This window comes from Cupressus sempervirens, chromosome 2, assembly GCF_028749045.1.
Source record: "Cupressus sempervirens isolate cs-2001-9-10 chromosome 2, ASM2874904v1, whole genome shotgun sequence".
NCBI lineage: Eukaryota > Viridiplantae > Streptophyta > Pinopsida > Cupressales > Cupressaceae > Cupressus > Cupressus sempervirens.
Genome location: NC_143119.1, coordinates 115656787 through 115677722, shown reverse-complemented (window position 1 = coordinate 115677722; position 20936 = coordinate 115656787). Strand labels below are relative to the sequence as shown.

General features: G+C 35.1%; 1 protein-coding gene across 2 annotated transcripts in view; it reads right to left on the bottom strand.

Moving 5' to 3' along the window:
• BIN4 (double-stranded DNA binding protein) overlaps window positions 1-20936 on the bottom strand; it is a 160588-nt gene that overhangs the window by 28848 nt on the left and 110804 nt on the right. For both annotated transcript variants that reach the window (XM_089812844.1, XM_089812845.1), the window contains exon 9: window positions 7343-7418. In XM_089812844.1, coding sequence (XP_089668970.1) covers window positions 7343-7418 — 76 coding nt within the window. The remainder of the gene's footprint in view (window positions 1-7342; window positions 7419-20936) is intronic.

Sequence of the window (20936 nt, the reverse complement as noted above, 5' to 3'; positions counted from 1 at the left end):
CAGAATCTACCTAGTACCTGAATCTAAACGAAAGGAGGATATTATGCGCATTGTACCCGATGCACCATTAGCAGGGCACCCAGGGTTTTTTAAAACCTACAGGCAGATCAAGAAGAGATTCTCTTGGAAGGGGCTTAAGGACGATGTATTGCAGCATGTTAGAGAGTGCCAAACTTGTCAACAAAACAAGTCTGAACAGGGTTTTCCTGCAGGTTTACTATAGCCTCTCCCTATTCCAGCTCAGAGGTGGGAGAGTATCTCCATGGATTTTATTATTGAGTTGCCTAGGCTCCAAGGCAGGGACTGCATCTTTGTAGTGGTAGACAAATTGACCAAGTACGCGCACTTCTTCACGATCGCTGCCGATTGGTCAACCTCTCGCGTAGCTGAATTGTTCTTTCGAGAGGTTTTTTGTCCCCATGGATTACCCAGGACTACTGTGAGTGACAAGGACAATCGGTTTCTCAGTACCTTTTGGTAGGAGATTTTCAGATTGACAAGTACAGAGTTGACTCCCAGCACTAGCTATCACCCACAGACAGATGGTCAAACCGAAATAGTGAATAAGTGGGTGGAAAGGTACTTGAGGAACTACATTACAGGCCAACAAAGAGCTTGGATTAAATGGTTGTATTTGGGGGAGTATTGTTATAACAACACTTATCATATGTCCATTTGAATGACTCCTTCCCATGCCCTTTATAGTTACAAGTCCCTTTCTTTTATTGATTTGGCCTTACAGGATAGTAGGGCACCATTGGCCAAAGACTAGATTATGGACCAGCAGGACATCCTCCGAGCTCTCAGGGATAATATTCAGCAGGCACAGAACCAGCAAAAGTTATATGCTGATCGACATCGTACTGAGCGGAGTTTTGAAGTGGTGACAGAGTTTTTCTTCGTCTGCAGCCATATAGATAGAGCTCCTTAAAGAAAAGCGGATCAGAGAAACTTCAGAACAGATTTTACGGACTTTATTGTATCACCAAGAGGGTAGGAGAGGTCGCTTATGAGCTGGATTTGCCAGGTGACAACCAAAACCACGATGTTTTTCATGTTTCATGCCTCAAGAATGTCATGGGCCAGCAGATTGTACCCTCAAAGAGTTTGCCCCCACTTGATGAAGTGGGTAAGCTTGTTTTGGTGTCGAAGGAAGTGATTGAAACTCGGGAGAGGAAGTTGCGTAACAGAACCGTCAAAGAATATTTAGTTCGATGGAAAGACCTCTCATATGAGGACACCACTTGGGAAGGTGAGTCTATACTGCAGCATCCAACTTTGAGATTGCTTGAGGGCAAGCAATCCCGGGAGGGGGGGTTGTATGTCCCCTTCTCAGCGCTAGTGTTTTGGTGCCAAGTTAATCTATCTCCACATTGGGATAGATTAACGGCATTATCTGACAAGATGCCTACCAGTCACAATGGAGGTTTAATTTTATATATTTCAGAACTTTATTAAAGTGTGCGGAATAAAGTCACTTTATGTAATAAAGTTATTTACTTTATAATGTGGCTTTAAGTGACTATAAGACGAAAATGGTGTTTTTATCCCACATTCCTTGCTCCTTGTGTTTTTCCCTCACTTCGAGGTTATAAAAGAAGAGCTTGCATTGGGATTTGAGGACACCAAAAAAAAAAAAAAAAAAAAGTTTATGAAATCAACACACTACATATTCTGGTTACTTAAATGTGATTGGTTAGAAGCTTTGAGGACGAAATCCCTCGAAGTCTTCAATTCTAGAATAGATTGGACGTCACCCCAATCTTTTCTCTCTTCAAAGTTAGAACGCAATATAGGCAAAATCGGCAAAGTGGTTTCAGGGAATGCAGCTGGATCATTTCATAGACCAAACAGTCGGATTATCAGAACTGGGTATGTGATGAGTCTTCTTTATGATCTACAGTTGGGAATATCAGTAACATAGCCGTAGTCTAAGTTCTGGAAGGAAGTCGTGGTGTGTTTCTTAGCAACATTTAGCAGTGGTAGTGGTGAACTGTGGTGGGAGTACCGACTAAGAGGCCGAGATTGCTACAGAGGGCACATGGCAAAAGTAACGGCAACCTTAAGAAATCTTCAGAATGCAGGTTGTTAGAGCTTGTGGAGTGGTTGGCATCTGCTTGGGACAAGTAGCATTCTTCCAGCTGTCCAGGTATAACAAGTGCAAAGACTTATTCAACATTAGGAAAGCGCATTACCTCTTTCCCTTAGCCCACAGCAACAAGGTGGAGTCGTCATTGTAGGAGTTGGAGAATCGGCACGTAGTTATTGCAAGAACAGTAGAAACGATGTTGAAGTGGCTGTCTACACACTTAACATGATACAACTCCACTATAGGTTCAAAATTCCATTCCCAACCCGGCATCAAGGAATACGGGTCTGTACTCATTTTATTTCATTGTAAATATTCTTCTTGTTGTTAGTCTCATGTATTCTCTACATTAAATCTGAGACAGTCAATCTCTATCATAGTAGAAGTTGGGGCATTATACTCTGTCTGGATTATTATTTGGTAGAAATCTAGGAGGGGATTAATGTTGTTTCTTCATGGGTTTGGTGAATACTTGATGTTTACACAGTTGCTGATGGGAAAAAGTATTAAGTTGCATGTCAAGTCTTTGGTGCAAAGTCTTACCTAGTTCATAGTGATACTAGATACATTTGAGAAGTTTGCTTCCAATATTATCAAAACACATTAAGGTTGCTTCAGAACTATTTGGAAAAATTCCCCCTCAGCCATATAGTCAGCACCTTGCTCTAATTTTAGCATCAGATTATTACAAAAGGGTTTTCACCTTATATTTCTCTCTCATAGAGGAGAGCACATTATAAAGAATTTCTCTTAGAACTTTTGCTCATAGAGAAGATATCATCCACAAAGGATTGCATCTCAAAAATTTCTCCCTCTGAACATCGATCTTGGGAAGTCATGTCCTCTTGTTACTTACTCAGAAACTCTCTTTACCCAAGAATGCCTGTCAAACTCATTACTCCCTCATGATATACGTAGGAGTAGGCCCATCAACATCATGCAATCACCCACATGTATTTTTAAACTCCCTCTCAATATCAATCTTCTAAGCTCCAGCATTGCCTTCGAAGAAGTGTCATACTCCCTCTTAATGTAGAAGAATCTCATAATCTTAATCATCAAGAATGTTTTCTTCAAGAGCCTCACTTTATCCATCTTAATCATTAGGGTCTTTGGAACTACTATTATTAGATTTAGTCTGCACAATATTTGGTAGCATATGTGAAGTGCCAACCTTCTTTTCCTATAAGAATATCCTCAAACATAAAGGAAAAGATCAAAGCAAATAACCCTTATGGTGTGTATAGAATTTCAAATAAATGATTAGATAAATGTAAAAGATACAAGTACTTATCTACCCTATGAGGGTCATGGAATATCTCATTTTCTAAGGATGGTTCAAGTGGAAATGAAACATTGCCTATTATTCCTCCCACAATGTAAAGTTCTCACTCTTATATCATTGAACACTTTTACATCACATCAAATTTGACGACTTCTCTCTAAGTTCCAACTTGCTCTTTTCATCTATTGAAGCTCCAAACATTCATTAAGATTTAATAGTAGAAGCAGTTTCATATGATGTACACAAGGGGTAGGTCCATAGTTGAATGAATCATAGTCCTCTTGACTATTACAATTTATCGATCATTGAAGATTCCATCACAACACGGCTCACTCCCTTTGAATCAATAGGATCGAGATCACAGAAGATTGACTGAAACTATCTGCTCCATCTCTTTCAGAGTTGCAGTTGATGAGATGTCAAATGTTCGGCTCCCTCTTAATCTCAATCTCCTCCTTTCTATTAAAACATTCTCGAAGGAAATGATCAAAGCACATAGCTCTTATAATACATATTAAAAATATGAGAGACCTAAATTATATTCAATATAAGATATTTTCAACAAAATGTAGATAATTAGAAACTAATGTGATACTCTTTTACTTTTAGAATGATCCCTACTATTCCAATATAGTAAATATCTAATGAATTTTATACATGCATACTATAATGTATATTTCCAGCACATTATTTTCTTATATGATCAATATCTCATTTTATATTCACTTGTATTTATAAGAAAATGTATATAACTTATAATCACCTAATAATAATTTTAAAATAATGTATGAACCTTTGCATCTTTATATATAAATGAAGATAAGTTCATAAAACTGAAATAGATTCATAAACGTACCTTATAAAGTGAAGTAAGGTTTTATCTATATAAATTACCTTTTCGCTATGTATGGTGTCCAATAATCTTCCACCCTTAACACATGTCCCAAAAGGCTGATCGTATCAAGAGATGACTCAGTCTCATCTTCATGAATTATTCTTGGTCCTATGATAAGCATGGAGCACCTGTTTTATTTCTCCCTTCCATATTTATTTTGTGTCATGGGTAAGATTTTTGTAGCACCGTTAAGAGTTTGTTCTTTAATGCTATCGATATCTGTTCAAACCATATTTGCAGTTAAAGAGAATCGTTGCTTTCACAGATTAGAGTGATGAGTGGATTCACGGGACGGTGATTAGACATATTTGCTCCTGCATGGTGTTTCTTCGTACTTTTTGAATGACTCTTTCTCTGGAACACCATATGAGACATGGGTGCAAAACCTTTGACCATCGAAAACACTAATCTCCTCACACTTATTTTCCAGGTGATATTCTTTGCTGACGTATTCTCCTAGTCTTCTATCCCCTATTATCTTACTTATTTGTTGGCTCCATATCTCCTACGGATGTTGGCAGTACTCTCATATCATTTGTGATGAATAAAATAGCCAAAAAAATATATATTCGATATTGTATCTCTATCTATATGACTGTATTAGCAATCTCTGTATACTCAAGGGTGATAATACAGGTATAATATATGAGACACTTTTGAATTTGGTGATGAGGCACGACAGATGCCTTGCCATAAATCCCATTTATTTCATTCTCACTGTTTTCTTCCTTGATGTTCAATGGCTATCAGATCTCCTTTTGATTCAAATATGAGATGGAAACACCTGTCTTTGTCTTCATATTTTTGTTGTGAACAAGAGTAGATACAACCCAACAAGTCATACATGATATTTATGTTCAAACGTCTGCCTTAAACTTCATTTTCGTTATTGGATACCGTTGTCTTATTATGTGTTTAACAACTTGCTTCAGAATAAACCATCAGGTCTGAGTTCTTCAGCAATATACTGATTTCAATTCACTGTAATCATTTCTTCTTTGACTAAGACATTGCCCCAGAATACATCGAGGTGTTGCGTTGTGGAAACTTGTCATTGTTGAGGAATACATTTGTGCATATATAAATTTGTGCAGATATAAATTTTCCTATATATGTCAAGTGTGCTCTTTCTAACACTAGCTCCTGTCTTATATATAATTGTGATAATTTCTTAGAATATCTCTTCTTTATTTTATATCCCTGTCATAGTTTGGTTCTATGAAGTGTATTTCTGCTTGGATGAGTAATCACTTGGTCTTCAGCTTTCCATAGTAGTTTTGATGCTACGTCCAGATTACGTCCTCCCAATATCTCTGCATTGGATAATATAATGTGTTGCCTGAATCCTCTGCTGCTGCTATCAGTGATATTCAGCTAATTTTCTCCTGTCCGAATAGTTCTCCTCATTTCCCAAGTTCCATAATGTTCTAGTTTATTCAATAATTGCCTTCAGAATTCCGAGGGAGAAACATGGTCAACATAAACACATTCACTATATAGAATTTTGTATTACAATTGATCTTTGATACATTTGCAATTGGTTCTGATACCATGTTAAAGTAACGAAGATCGTTTCTGCAAATGTATAATCATTGCCATTGTAATTGGTGATTTCCAAATGCAGATTTGGATCTTATATAAATATGAGAGGAGGAAACATGTCTCTATAGTTAATCACCATTTAGTTTATAAATCACTATATGCATAACTCACCTTTGACATATATATAATATTAATAAATTAACCATATATGTAATATAATATTATGTTATTATATTAATATATAATGCATAATATATATATAATACATATTATATTACATATATGATATATATAAGATATATAATGCATAATATATGATATATATTATATTACATAGATAATTATCTTAAGGAAAATTTATCATCAATAAAATCAATCCAACAAAGGCTACAATAGAGTCATGTCCCATAGCTTATGTAAGTCATAGACATACATACATACATATATATATTCTTATCAGTAATATGAGACAAAACAATGTTCATATAAATCATGAATACAAATACTCAATGTAATGAGAGACAACAAAAATTAGAAAAAAAATGTTTTTTTTGGAGGCATTTTGCCTTACCAGTTTGGGTGGAAAAGAGGGGACGGCCAGCAGTTCCAAGGATGGATAGGGGACGGCAAAACCGTCCCTGGTACTGTTGGACGTCCTCAAGTTTCTTGCCAAAAAAATTGGTTGTTTCGGGGATGTTTTCGAATTTGCCAAAAAGGGGACGACTCAGGGGATAGCAAAAATCCATCTTTGCGTCCCCATTTTGTCCCCAGTACGGGTATGACCCTAAAACCATAGGGGATGTGTCCCCGTGGAACACTACCTTCAACAAATTTACCATTTCCCTTTTCTAATTGCGGTATGGTGATCCAAAAAACAACAGTGCCTAGACTACCAACCTAAAAGCTTGGAAGGGGAAATAATTTTACCATGAACCGAAAGTGATGACACCATGGCAGTTTGGCCACTTCCTACAAATTCACAATAGCAATTGTATATTCACAAGGTGATCAGGAACCACCACATCAGCTCATTGTTTTTCCATGTTCAGCAAGCTGCAAATTTGTCTAGTAAGATAATGGGTACCTATTTCAAATTTTGCTTAAAAAACATAATTTCTTGTTTCTTATTTTGTCTTATAACTTTTAGATCATTTACACATTCAGTTCCAATGGAAACTTCCACTCTATCTTCTAAAAATCCAGGATAATTCTAATTTAAGTAACGGTCTCAAGGAAGGTCTTCATATCAAATAAGTAAAGAAAGAATTTCACAATGAAGATGATGAATTATTACTTCCATAAATAGGAAAGAATATAGACCATTTTCCTTGAGAAATTGTTTTCTAAAGCCATGCAATGCATCATTGAAATTCTTAGATGTCACAGTTATGTACTTCCTTTACAATCATCGTTACAAAACATTAATCAAAAGAGTGCCAAGTTAGTGAAACAATACTAAAAAGTAAAAACATGTGCTCCAGTATTAGCCATGTTCTACACAAAAACAACTTGAGCTAGGATCAGGGTCTACCTTCAACCATAGTCTCAGCTTCATAGATATTGGAATGTGGCTCAAGCTGTATGAAATCATCCATAATGGCCTCAATCTGAAATCAAACTGACAAAAAGATTAGAATGAAAAAAAATACAAGTGAAATCTCATTAATATGGTGGGGTTCCAGATGCAAAGCATAAAACAGTGATCTAATTAAATATTCTTTAATTGAGGAAAACAAACTAAAAATTACCCCTTTTCTAGGAAATCAACAAACACAGATTGAAAATTTAAAATTGATGGTCCACAAAATGAAATCCTGTTCTCATACAATAATGCATAAGAAACCATAACAATATCTTCTGATTACAGACACTTAATGACAAACTGTATTGAAGTCTCTTTCTCAAAAGCTTTCAGATCTTACAAGCACAAATCACATACATCATAGGCCCTATTAATAAAAACAAAATGTAACATTTAGCATATAATCGTCATTTTAGTCATTTAGTTAGTTTTCAGCAACTTCATGTTCCATAAATCATCCACTTAAGTTTTTAGCATCTTTCTATTTAGTTTTTCAGTTCTCATTCACTTCAATCATGTTAAGATCTTCTATAATCTCTTATTTAAGGAGTATTCCTTTCCTTTGTAACTAATCAATTATCTCAATCATTTAATGGTATCAAAGCATTGGTTCTTTTTATGGCAAATTTTTTAAATTTCAAATTTGAGGTCTTTACCTAGAAATTTCTAGAAGTTTTCATCTTTTTTTTCTTAAATAAAAATCGAGTAATTTTTGATAGGTTTTTCTGACAAAATCAAGAGTTTTTTGGACAGACCATTTTGACATAATTAGGGATTTTATGGTAGAAGAAGGTTAACCAGAAAAGTTTTTGAACGGCTTTTTGTTGAAATTGTGGAAGTTATTAAGGTAAAAACAAGGTTTGGTTTTGTGACTCCACAGCAAAATTAGAAGATCGTGCCACTTCCTTGAGCCTACTCGCTCACGATCTGTTTCTTCCAACCTGTTGGTTCCCAAAACCGCAAATTGGAAATTCAAGAGCCTGCCACTTCTCCGATAGGACTTCACAATCAATTTTGGCCAACGAACAAGAATACTTCTCAATTCCCCTACACTTTCAAGGTCCACTACACCTAGGCGGGTAAACTTTCACCTCAAATGCTAATTGTCTGGTTCAAGGATTTTCTATAGCGAATTTAAACTTTAGAGTTCTCCAACTAGCAAGGTCCTTGAACTCGATGAAATTGAAACTGGATGCTAAGTTTGAATGTTCTGTATAAGGTTTGTTAATAATGGATTTGATGCTTGTAGAAGGAATATATAGATTTTCTGACTTTAATAATAAAAAGACCAGTGCCTCTGCTCATCCGAGCAATAGAATCAACTTCAATGAATTTTCATTGTACAACTTTATAAAATTCTTATGCACTTATACTGCCAACAATTAAATAATCAAGATGCGATAGATCAAATATATATGTAATCTTAAATTAGTCCAGATAGAACTTTAACTCCTCTGGTAGGGAGACAAACTGGACACAAATACGAAAACAATTTAATATTTCACAATATCTGCGATGATCAAATTTAAAAGCTAAATGACCTTGTCCACTTATCCGATAATTAAATTGTACACAGAATTTCAAATATTAATTACAAAGGAAATCTCCACGCCTTTAATAATAAATAAAGAACATTTTATTTTATTATTAAAATAAAATAATAGAATTTATATTACAAAGTCATAATGTTGCTCCTTATTCCTCCATAAAATAAATGTTTTTGTTCTTATAAAAGATGTTGAATATTGTCTTGTCACAAATAACTTGTCCCTTATTTATATCTTAGATATAAAGAGACGTGACTTTTAAATATGAAAGGGTACCTCCCCTTTAAAAGTAATATTTTCAATTCAATTACAATCACACCTCTTCATTTAAACCCTTTTGCTTTTAAAATAATTATTACTTTAATTTCTTTAATGAGAGACCAAGTTTAATCAGGTGATGTCATTGACAGATATTGGAGCATATGGATTTCTATAGTTGAAATTTTAATATTTCAAGGATACTGTTCAGGTAATATAGTCAGTTCCATCTGCCTGGCACACACGATAACTTCTAGGAATCCTTCCTGGTGTGTCAGTGACATAGGTATTGGTGAATACAATCTCTATTCGCACTCATTTTCCTTAAATTTTGTTCAACTATTCCATTCGATAGCATTTATATCTATTTTGTTGATGCCATACCTTGACTTTTTCACTCTTTGATTATGGCATCTCTTCCTTCAAACTCTTTGCTTCACAGGCATGATCTTTAACATTCCACAATAAATATTTCGGGTGTATATAATTGACAGTTCTGGAATTGTAACTCTCCCTCTTCCGTATCCGGTTTATGGCATAGGCAATTTTGTTGTGGGCATTGATGTGTTTGGACTGAGCAGGCAGTATAAGGTGAGCTCTGGCTTCTAGATGGCAATATCAAAATCTTTGTAGAGGTAATCAGGTATTTCTGCAAACTTCAAAGATACAAAAATGGTCCAAACGTCAGAATAAGACTTCATATATTGCCGGATGATCCCTTCAACGTGGCTCTGTTTCTTAAGCAAAATCCTAATATATAATACTGCCCAGGCTTCCATTAATCAATGCACACTATTATTGCATGCACATCTTCACTTCACCAATATTGAAGTAACATATATCCTGTTGCGCATGATTCCAATAGCAGTAAACCTGGTTGACTGAAATATCATCAGATGCTACACTTAAGAGGGCTGTCATCTTCAAACTCAAGCTGTCAACATGATTCACAAAGGAAAAATGTCTGAGTTTTAATTCTGAAGTGGTCCAAACATGATTATGTGTAGTGAATGCTTATTTAGTCTATATCACATTTGTTTTCTCCATATCATCATGTAGTCTTCCACTAACAACAGTATGTATGTTTTTCGTTGCTAATATATTTATATGACCACTGTATCCATCACTTCATGGGAAATCACCTCTATTATTCATGTAGCTGGTCCTAAATATGTTTTCATATACATAATTAATATGTTCCTTGCAGATGATGTTTTCTCTTCTTGGAATTTCACATCTTTATTGTAATCCTTCAGTGCATTCTTTAGTGGATCAATCTCTCATTCGAACTCAATTTTGACATTGGTAACAATATTTCAACATATGGCCCAGTCTACAGTCTCTTAGAAGTTTGACTCTATCTTTATCCAAGAATAAATACGGTGTTTCGTAGGACCATGATATTTGGGACTCTAAAATTTGCCAAATTTTAGAGTTCCATCACAACCCATTGTGACCTACAAGCTCTTTTACTCAGTCATGGCATGTGCATTTTCTCTGCCCACAAGATCTCTGTTGCATCTTCAGCTCCTGCCGCGACCAGGAAATATGTTCACTAAGGTTTTGTTGCATAAATGGATCCTTTTCATCTACGACAGCTCAACTTCTATGTCCGTGTATTTCTCTTCTGTACGTGTGAAAGGGTTCAGCCCTAGTAGCTTCTACTGTGAAGATTAGCAAGTTTTTGTTTGCCTAGTATTTCTAAGACAAATTGAGTCTTTGCACAGTTTTTAAAAAAATCATGGGCATTATTTTTCTCCAAAAACATGGAGGGTTTTTTTACTTTGTTTTTGACAAAAAAATTCACAAAATCATGTTTTGTGTGCTTCAGCAATTTTTTACAAAATGCTTTCAAATAAATCAACAAAAAACTGATACATTTGAGAAGCTGAATTTTATCTTGTTTTTCCATGTCTCTAGATAGAGAGAAGGATGGCATCATCAGCCAACATCATGCTGAAAGACATTCAGATTTTCTTGCCAAGTCCCTAAGTCTAGACAAATTTTAAAGATTTTTTGACAAAGTTGTAGTTTGTAGAATGACCGTTAAAGGAGAGTATTGAAGTAATATTGCACTATTTAGCTTATAATAGCCATTTAATGTTGATGTTTTTGGTAGCTTCAGTGGGATAAACCTACGAGTCTAAAGTATTGAAGATATTATATATGTATTTAATTAATATAATGTGAGATGTAATATATATATATATATATATATATATATATATATATATATATATAACCATAAAATTATTTTTTATTATATTAATTATATTATAATGAATAGACATGTCCCATGAAGGGACATATCTCTTCTTGGCTCACATTTTAATATAAATACAAGAGGTTGCTGCCTTTAGAAAACAGATACCAAATAGCCAGTGCTTAGTACATTTGCAGTGATCCGGAAAAATAACACGGTATCAGAGCTAGGCTGCGAAATGATATTTAAATAATTGATCTGTTACGAGTCATCAAAAGATGTGGACCTATTTTGAATATTCTCTGCTATGCATGCCTAATATCTCTGATCTTTGAGTGTCAATTCTGATTATATTTCTGAACGTTTGTGATTGTCGCTTCTATATCTTCGGCAAACATACTGCTGCATTGGTGTCAAGTTCTTTTGAGCACCAATATATTCCTGCTGCGGCATTGGTGTCATTGGAAGGTCAGCATTAATAAATGAGAGAAACAATGTATTCGAAAGGCATTTGATTGGTCGAAGAAATGACATCTACGTAGTCAATCATAACGGAGAGGCATCAAATGGAAATTAAAACATTGCATTGAATTTACTGGCAGGGAATAAAAGAGCTTTAACACCAAAGGCTTTGATAATGAGAATTACGTGAAACCAAGTGTGATTTCAGATTCGGTTCACTGTTGAATGACTTGAGTTGTCAGGCTGTCCGATCTGATATTTCCTACTTGCCTACTTGAGTGGGTCAAAACAATTTTTTCTTGTAATGACAATTTGGCTGATTCAATTGACTAGCTTGTCAATCCAATTAGAGTGGACCAGGGGTTGACAGCCTTATTTTCCTTAAACACCACCAACTTATTAAGGGAATGAATGTCTAAAACAAGCCGACATTGGTGAAATGAAATAACTCACCATGATAATGGAGTGGATGAGTAAAGACAAAGATATATGAGCAAAGATTGAAAATAGAGGGTGGTCTTCCATTGACCCGACCCATTACAAAAGACATAAAACATCACATGTTATACCATCAAACCCACATTTAAGAGGGAGGATATTACCCACTTACATAATGAGTAAATGTGCATTGATACCACCTACTTTAGATGCTATGAGTTAAACCCAAGAATTGTACAAGGAACCTAATCATACTTAGTGAGGGTTATAGGCATTTCTTGAATCTTGGGAACCATTATCCTTTAAGGTAAGTATTTACGATGTATTATTTAAGTTTTCTTTTATAATTATTTTTATGGAATATATTGTTTAAAATGTCTTATAGACATTTTAAACAATTTAAAATGTTTTCTGTAATCTTTTAGTGCCATAGACCTTTTGGTGGTCTTTTGTTGGACATTAATATATTTATCTTATCTTATCTTATATTTATAGATATATTGGTAGGTTTAAAGATATGTTTTAATTGGCATTTATTTAAATATTCATTTCCATATCAATATCTTATGGGATAGTAAAATTGAAAGTATACATTTCAATTAAATATCTATATTATATTGGAATGATCTTATATTATGCAAAATTATTTGTATCAATCTCTCCCTTATTTTTTATTTTCAATACATACTATCAGAGCTATGTACCTTGATCTTTTCCTCCGAAAGTGTTATTGCAAGAAAGAAGAAATTGATATCAGATTTAGAGGTAATCTGACACTTTGTTAAAGGCGACTTTGGATGAGGAGCTTGGATGATTGATATTCAGAGGGAGTTTGAAAGTCCTTGAGTATGATTGTATGATTTTGATGGGCCTACCCCCTTGTGTACATCATGAGGAAGTGACTTCCAAATGATTATCACTTGTACCTGTAGAAGTTATTGAAAGGTCACAATCTTTCAATAACATAACCTTCTATTGTGATAGACATTTTATGTCTGAAACAGATCATAATAGATTGTAAACATGCATGGTGAAGTAAGTTCCTTAAATAGACCATGGCCTTCTATATTGATGGACATTTTATGGTGTCTAAGCAAGTCATGATAGATGATAACTTGCATGGTGGATTAAGTTCCTTAAACAGAACATGGTTGTTCATATGGTAAGCATTATTGAAAATGCATGTGCACATATCTTATGAACATTTTGAGTACTTGGTGAATGCTATGCAAAATGATGTTCAGGAGGCCATTACTCAAAATACTTGGTGAATATCATGTGACTTGGTGTTCAAGAGGCCATTACTCAAAATACTTGGTGAATATCTTGCAACTTGACATTCAGGAGGCCATTACTCTAGATATCATAAATCATTAAATAACATCAAATGTTGCATATCTTCTAATCCAAATATTCTTATATTACATGGAGGTAATATTTATTCATGTGTTTATCCTCCCTAGCTAACAAGAAGTATTGATGTTTTTGGTAGCTTCAATCAAATAAACCTATGAGTCTAAACTATTATATATATATATATATATATATAGTTAGTTTTTTGTTTTTTCTATAGGTAACCGGGTGAAGCCTAGATTATCTATTATTATTGTTAAGATTAATTATTATTATGTGTGATCTCAAGTAGATTCGAACCCAAGACCTCCCCAATGAGAGGCTTGCAATTTACTTGTGTGTTGTAGGCTCTTGCCTATATATATTATATATTATAGCCATAAAATTATAATTATAATTATATTAATTTCATTATAATGAATAGAGATGTCTCTTAATGGGACATGTCTCTTCTTCGATCATATTTTAATATAAATACAAGAGGTCGCTATCTTTGGAAAACACATACCAAATAGGCAGTGCTTAGTACATTTGCAGCAATCAAGAAAAATAACATCCAAGTCATATAGTTGATTTTGTTGAGTATGTTGTCACCGATGTCAAAGGTTGATGATCGAGTTCATATAAATATCAATGGATTAAGCAAAGCAATAAAAATTTGGTTGAGCTAGTTGCTTGCTTGCTTGCTTGTTTGGAGAAATCTAGAATTGCCAAAATTGGGCATTAAAACATTACCAGTTTGAAGTGATCAAAAAACTTATACACTACATCCAACCACTCAAAAGCTCCCCTCCTTATTACATTTGTAGGTAGAGCTGCAATTTGTGAGCATCCCTTAACAAACCTCCTATAGGACACATATAGACCAAAGAATCCCTTAAGTTGTGAGAAATTTGTTGGTGTAGAGGCCACTTAATAATAGCCTTGATAACTCACTCCCTGGAAACTAATAATGTGACCAAGATAGAGAAGTTGTCATGCAAAGTCACACATAGACTCCTTGGCATACATGGAATCACTCTCCAATATTCTCAATACCTCCTCAAGTTGTCCCATGTGTTCTAAGCAGGTTTCGCTTAACATCAAGATATTATCAAAAACTATCAATACAATCTTCCATGATTGGTTTTTGAATACCTGATTCATACAAGAATAGAAAGGTGTCAAATGCATTTACAATCCAAACAGCATGTCCAAAGGCACAAAGTGAAAAAAAGGCATCTGAGAGTTGCCTTCTCTATATCCTCCTTCCTCATTTTGACCTAATGGAAAGTTGACCTCAAATTCAATTTTGGATAAATAACAAGCATCGTGCAACTCATCAATTAACTCATCAAATCTAGGAATAAGATATTTGTTTTTTTATTATCTTGTTAATCAATGCCCTATATTACTACTAAAGCAAAAGTGCTCCTACTGGGTCTAATGTAATTCGTTAAGGGCCTTTTCAATCCCATCCCTATGCATCTTCAAAAGCTTGTATGGTGTTATGATTACATATTTGGGACCCTCCTCTCACTCTATTACATGCACGAATCCTCTCTCAAATGACACTCCAAGTTGTGTACTCCCGAACACCTTGCTATGCTTTGAAAGCAATTTTTGAATTACTCAATGGTACAAGTTCTTTTGTTGTTTCGTAGCTCTAGGTATTATGAGAATCTTTGTTGCTCACCCCACCTAATCATGTCTAATTAGTCACTCCATCCTTAGAAGGATACAACTCTAAGACCCCATCTAATAATCCTCTAAGTACAATTTTCTTCTCATTTTACTCAAAATTCATCTCTATCTTTAGTAGATTGAAGGTGCCCTCGCAAAATGTTCGCATACAAGGGATCCCTATAACTAAATTAGTATCCCCTATACTCACCAAATTAAAATCATCCTTCAATTCATATTCCTGCTCAAATTCGAAATCTTACGAGTAGAAGTGAGCTCATATTCATCTACCGCCATCAACTTCAAAACCCTTCCTAGCCACAAGCCCCTCATCAATTAAATTATGGGTAGCACTTGTGTCAATGAGAGATATGTTTTCCCCCTCTAGTACCCCTCTAACCATAAATGTTACTTCTTTTTGGAAGCTAGAGACTTGTGAAAGGGTACCAAGACTTCCTTTTTCCTACTCTAAAGAGCTTCCCTCCCCACAACTCTCAAACAAACTGATTTTCCTGATCCTAGCTTGGTTCATTCCTTGACTGATTTGATTCTCTATAAAAATGCTTTTTGACTAAAATTTACTTCTAGAAGTAGAGGTCTCCATGTCTCTAACCTTCTTCATCGGTTCTTGCAACATAAGTGGATTGAGTGCCTTCATCCAGCTGCTTAAAGGATTTGACATCCGACACAATATAAGTCTGCTCTGAAATATATGCAACCAGCACCAATAATCCCTGAAAAGCAACAACATAAGCATCTACCCAACCCCACCACTACTACTTCAAATGCAACTCTAGATCATTCTTGCCAAATTTGTCAAGTCTGCCGATAAACTCAGAATAAGAAGTGATTTGATCATTACCCATAGTGATCATCCCATGGTGTAACCACTCATGACTGGTGTAACCACTCATGACTGATACCATCCAAGTGGACTGACTTATTTGATAGCTTCATTTTCAGGCATTGGATTAAGCTGAAAATAAGTTTTCATTTTCTACACCCAAGCTCTAGCTGAAGTCTTCCCCAATCCATCATAATACAGAAGGGTTACTTTCTCAACGCTCTTCTGCAAGTCATAATTATTCACTCTTACATTAGCACACGGTCTGTTGTTTATTCTTATGTCTATGTATTCCCTAAAAGATATAGCACCCTGAAAATCAAGACCTCCATCTATCAAATCTTGTATAAACTAATTCATCTATCCAATATTGTATATAAGTTGTTCACTGTCAACCTGTGGTTGAACTTTGCGTGGGAAAACTAGCATAAGGGGTCTTGAATAGAACTGATTTGCATTTCTATTGTTAATTGAGTTAACCCTATTGTCCATTCTTATATATGCTGTTTCCACATATTGATGAGGGTTTTGCACACCACCAACAGAGAATAGAATGTACAAAGTATATCAGATTCTCTCTTGAACAATGAGATCTCAAATGGCATTAAATGTGATTAGACAAGATAAACCCAAGGTTCCTTAGGTAAAGTTTTGACCATGTTTGGATAAACTTAGTTGTAAAATATGATGTCAGTCACACAAAGAACTTATGCTATTGTTCCTAGAGAACAAATATGATCCCTTCTCATTGCAAGATTGTGCTAGTCTAACTCAACTCCTTTGAAATAAATTGCCAACAAGATCAAGGGGTTAAGAGAAAGCTAATCATACTTTAACCTGATGAATAGTTATCTGTCTTGACCATTGAAACTCACAAACCAGAATGTACTTTGCCAGATTAATGCAACTACACACAATCGATACTATCTTCCAAGGTAGCTCGAATGATTTTTCAAATCACTAAGCATCTATCAATCCCATAAGACATGCAATAATGATAAATATATTTAGCAGCAATAGATCAGATTAACCATGACTGCAGAATACATAAACAAGCTAAAAATGGTATGAACATAGAATTTCCAACGTATCAAACAAAATGACTTTCTTAGACTAACTGAACCAAATGGAAATAAGAGTTGGAGAAAGTAACAATTCATCTCGCCAACATTTTAGCAACAAATCATGAAATCCTTCTTACAAAATGAGGAGAAGCATAGGTCTTTTATAGTTTTTACAATTTGAAACTGGTCAAGATCAAATCCTCTCGGGGTGAAGAACCAACCCCTAAAAAATTCCTAGGATTAAAAAAATATTATTTTACATCAATTCCCACTAGAGGACAAAATAGATTCACCTACTACTACAGGACAAAATCTACACGCTTCCCAAGGTGTCACATCAAAAAGATAAATAAGTATTTCTGACATAATGATTATATCACTTTTTGTCAAAATGTTATTTCTTACAATGAATATTATTCCAATCATCCTAGAAAGTCAAGGTAGGCCAATTACCTCTAATAGCTGCTCTTTTTGTTTCTGCATGCCCTTTGAATCTTCCAATTTTTTCCTTCCAATCATCCCAAAGAATATCAGTTACAACATGAATTATGTATGCACAGGTGAGGGTAATCCTAACATTTTCCTTGAAATCAGCATCCTATTTCTCAATTTACGTATGGTATTCATCAACAACTGCATATTTAATGCTTTGTATCTCACACTTTGTTTTGTAAATGATGTACCAAGTGTTGGTGCGGCAAGCTTTTCCCACTTTTCTTTTCTTTATCGTGCATCTATCCATTCTTTGAATTTGTCACAAATCTCAAGTGCCTCATGGAGCATTTCCTGAAAGCGAAGGACCTCCTTCATATGATCAACAAAGTAATTACTAATTAACTCTTTCTTCAGGACCATACCATCGTACCATTCATCAATCTTCTTCATCTAGAAGGGCTTTATGATTTTCTCCTCCATCGATTTCATTTCTCTCATTGCAAACAAGGCTCTTGTAAAGTCTCACATCCATACTATACTTTCAACAAACTCCTTGCAATGATGTTCAATGGATGACAATCTTTCAACGAAATTTTCACAACTCACGTATCTTTCTGTGGGAGCATCTATTATTTGTCCACTTTCTTTAATCATATCATCCATCCGATCAATAGTATCTTACGCTATAGAAATCATGGATTTTAGTACCTTTGTTGACTACTAAAAGAGGACTAAATTATTGTAAAGGTGTCTTTTGTCTATTGAACTAGCTCCAAAAAGTGTTTCAAATATGTTGTTGCTTGTTCTACCTACGACTTATACTTACTGGCCTATTCTTCCTAACTCAACTTTGTAATTGTGGCCTTTGTTGTTATCTCTAAATTCAATAATATCTTGCTCCTTAGTAGCAAGCCCTATATTGATTATTATTATAACATAATCAATTGTGGTAGCTTCACCTTTCAACTTCTCTTTCCTTAAAATAACCACCTGAACTACTCTCTCATGTTCCACATCCCTGGTTATCTTTCAATCATAGTTACACCACCCTGGGGAATGACGAAATGGGTGGACAAGTTTCTAGGTCGAGGGGACAAAGGGGCCTTAATTTGGGGATGGCAAGGGTACAACAGGGGGACAATGACGAGGGATAGGAGGGTTGTATATACTATACATATGGTACTTAAAATGCTAGTTATGAAAAGATGTATTGCAATATAAGATATAAAGATGTGAAAGAGTAAATACTTGTACATTGCACTGAATTGGAACATTGAACATTGAGTATAAATAGTCGAATCAGAAGATAGTCAACACCAAGACGTCCGCCCATCCTCGACGGAGGTGGTAGGATCTAGTGGCATCATTGGGGACGGGAGGGCGGAGTTCCGAAGTCCCTGGTGTGTCCCCATTTTTGAGACGTGGGGAAAATAAGGAGGGGACACTTACTATGCTTTGAATATGTATTCACTTTCTTCTTCTCCCTAGGATGACCAATTTGAACAAACAATGCCTCCAAATTCAAGCGAAGAGATCTCGCAACTAACTTCTCTAACCAAGTGGCTATTACTAGCTGATTTAGAGTGGAGTTTTATGGACTGGAGTATTAATCTACAACCTTCTCAATTTCCTTTGTCTCCTCTTGTTGACTTTCATTTTCAAACTCATCTTCAATTATTTATGTCATCCTCATCAAGCGTAAATGTTCCAATGTGTTGTCTTCTTGCATCCTCTTGTTTTTCTAATTTTGTCTACTAATGTTCTTCAATTTCTATAGCATGTATTTCAACTATGATATCACCATGTGTGGTGTCAAACAATTTATTTATTTCTTCTTCTTAGTTAGTTCATGTCTCCCTTAAAACATTCTCCATTATCTCCTAGAGACCTTCAAATTGTGGGAATAGTATCTCATCCTAGGGAGGAACTTCCCTAGATACTTTGACTGTAAGGAATGATCATCTTTTTCCAATGAGTATCTTAACACCTCAAATTACCTCAACCTGTGTAAGAATGGTGGTGGATGTAGAGGTGATGGTGATGATAGGATCAGATAATGGAGCAAGCATAGGGCTATCCTTAGAAATGATTGGAAGTGTAAGTTGTGTTACTACATGCAATGATTTGGCAACCACGATGGGAAGTGTGATGTAAGTGGCAACGAGTGAAGTTGGAGGAAAGTGCGTCATATCCTAAACATAGGTAGCGTTATATTCCTTAAGGGATACACAAGACCAAGTCCTAGATTCTCTATAGTGTGTCATTCTACAAATACCTTCTTTTTCTCTTTCCTTTTATCCTTTACCACCTTATCTTTCATTGACTCTGTTGGCTAAGAAGCCTCATCTCCCTCTTGACCATGTCCATTTTAATGTGATTCTAATTCTTCCATCACATCATAGGTGAACTTGATGTCATCCCTTTGCAACATGTCTTGCTCCTTGTTTGTCCACCTCCTCTCCAATCCAACACCAGTTGAGATATGATCTCTATATCTACAACAAATTCATACAAACAAACAATAGAGAGTAATTTCTTATTCTTACGCTTTCGTATTCTTGATGTTGAATAACAACTCCATCATCTTGTACCTGAGAGGGAATTGAGAATAGCTCATACAACCTATGTTGCTAGATACTCATCCTTCAGAAGGAATGTTTTTGGACTTCATAATGATCAATGTGATTTGCTTAGTTTTCCTGTAGTTCAAATTTATGTCGGAAGTCTCTACCCCATGCCACCATTGCTTTCCTTAATGGATAATAATCATGCCATGTTCAGTGTCAATCTGTTAGGGATAAAGATTAGATATAATACCTTTGAATTTTGTGTATGAATTTTCTCTATGAATTAGTTTCACTTACTAGACTCTTCTTTTGTGCAGATATATTTTAATATGTTTCCTCACTAATATAATGTATTGATGACCGGAATTTTGTTTAAATAAATCTGCCGTCTTATCATTTTAGATCCACTGTAGATGTACTAATATTGTTGTGATATATATTTTCCATCTTGCAGTTAACTCATCGTATTTATATTGATTAGATGAGTCACATCCCATGTAGGGACATGACTCTATGTAGCTTAAGCCATGTGGGGTCATGTTCATACATTGGACATGACCTTCCATAACAATATTTTTCACCAAATAATGATCATTGGTGTACATTAACCAACCACCAAATTCCTTATCAAGGAGGTTTCCTTACAAGTTGCGACTTATCACAATGTCGCTGCCTAATGCCACATCAAGAGTGACAAGGCATATCACCGA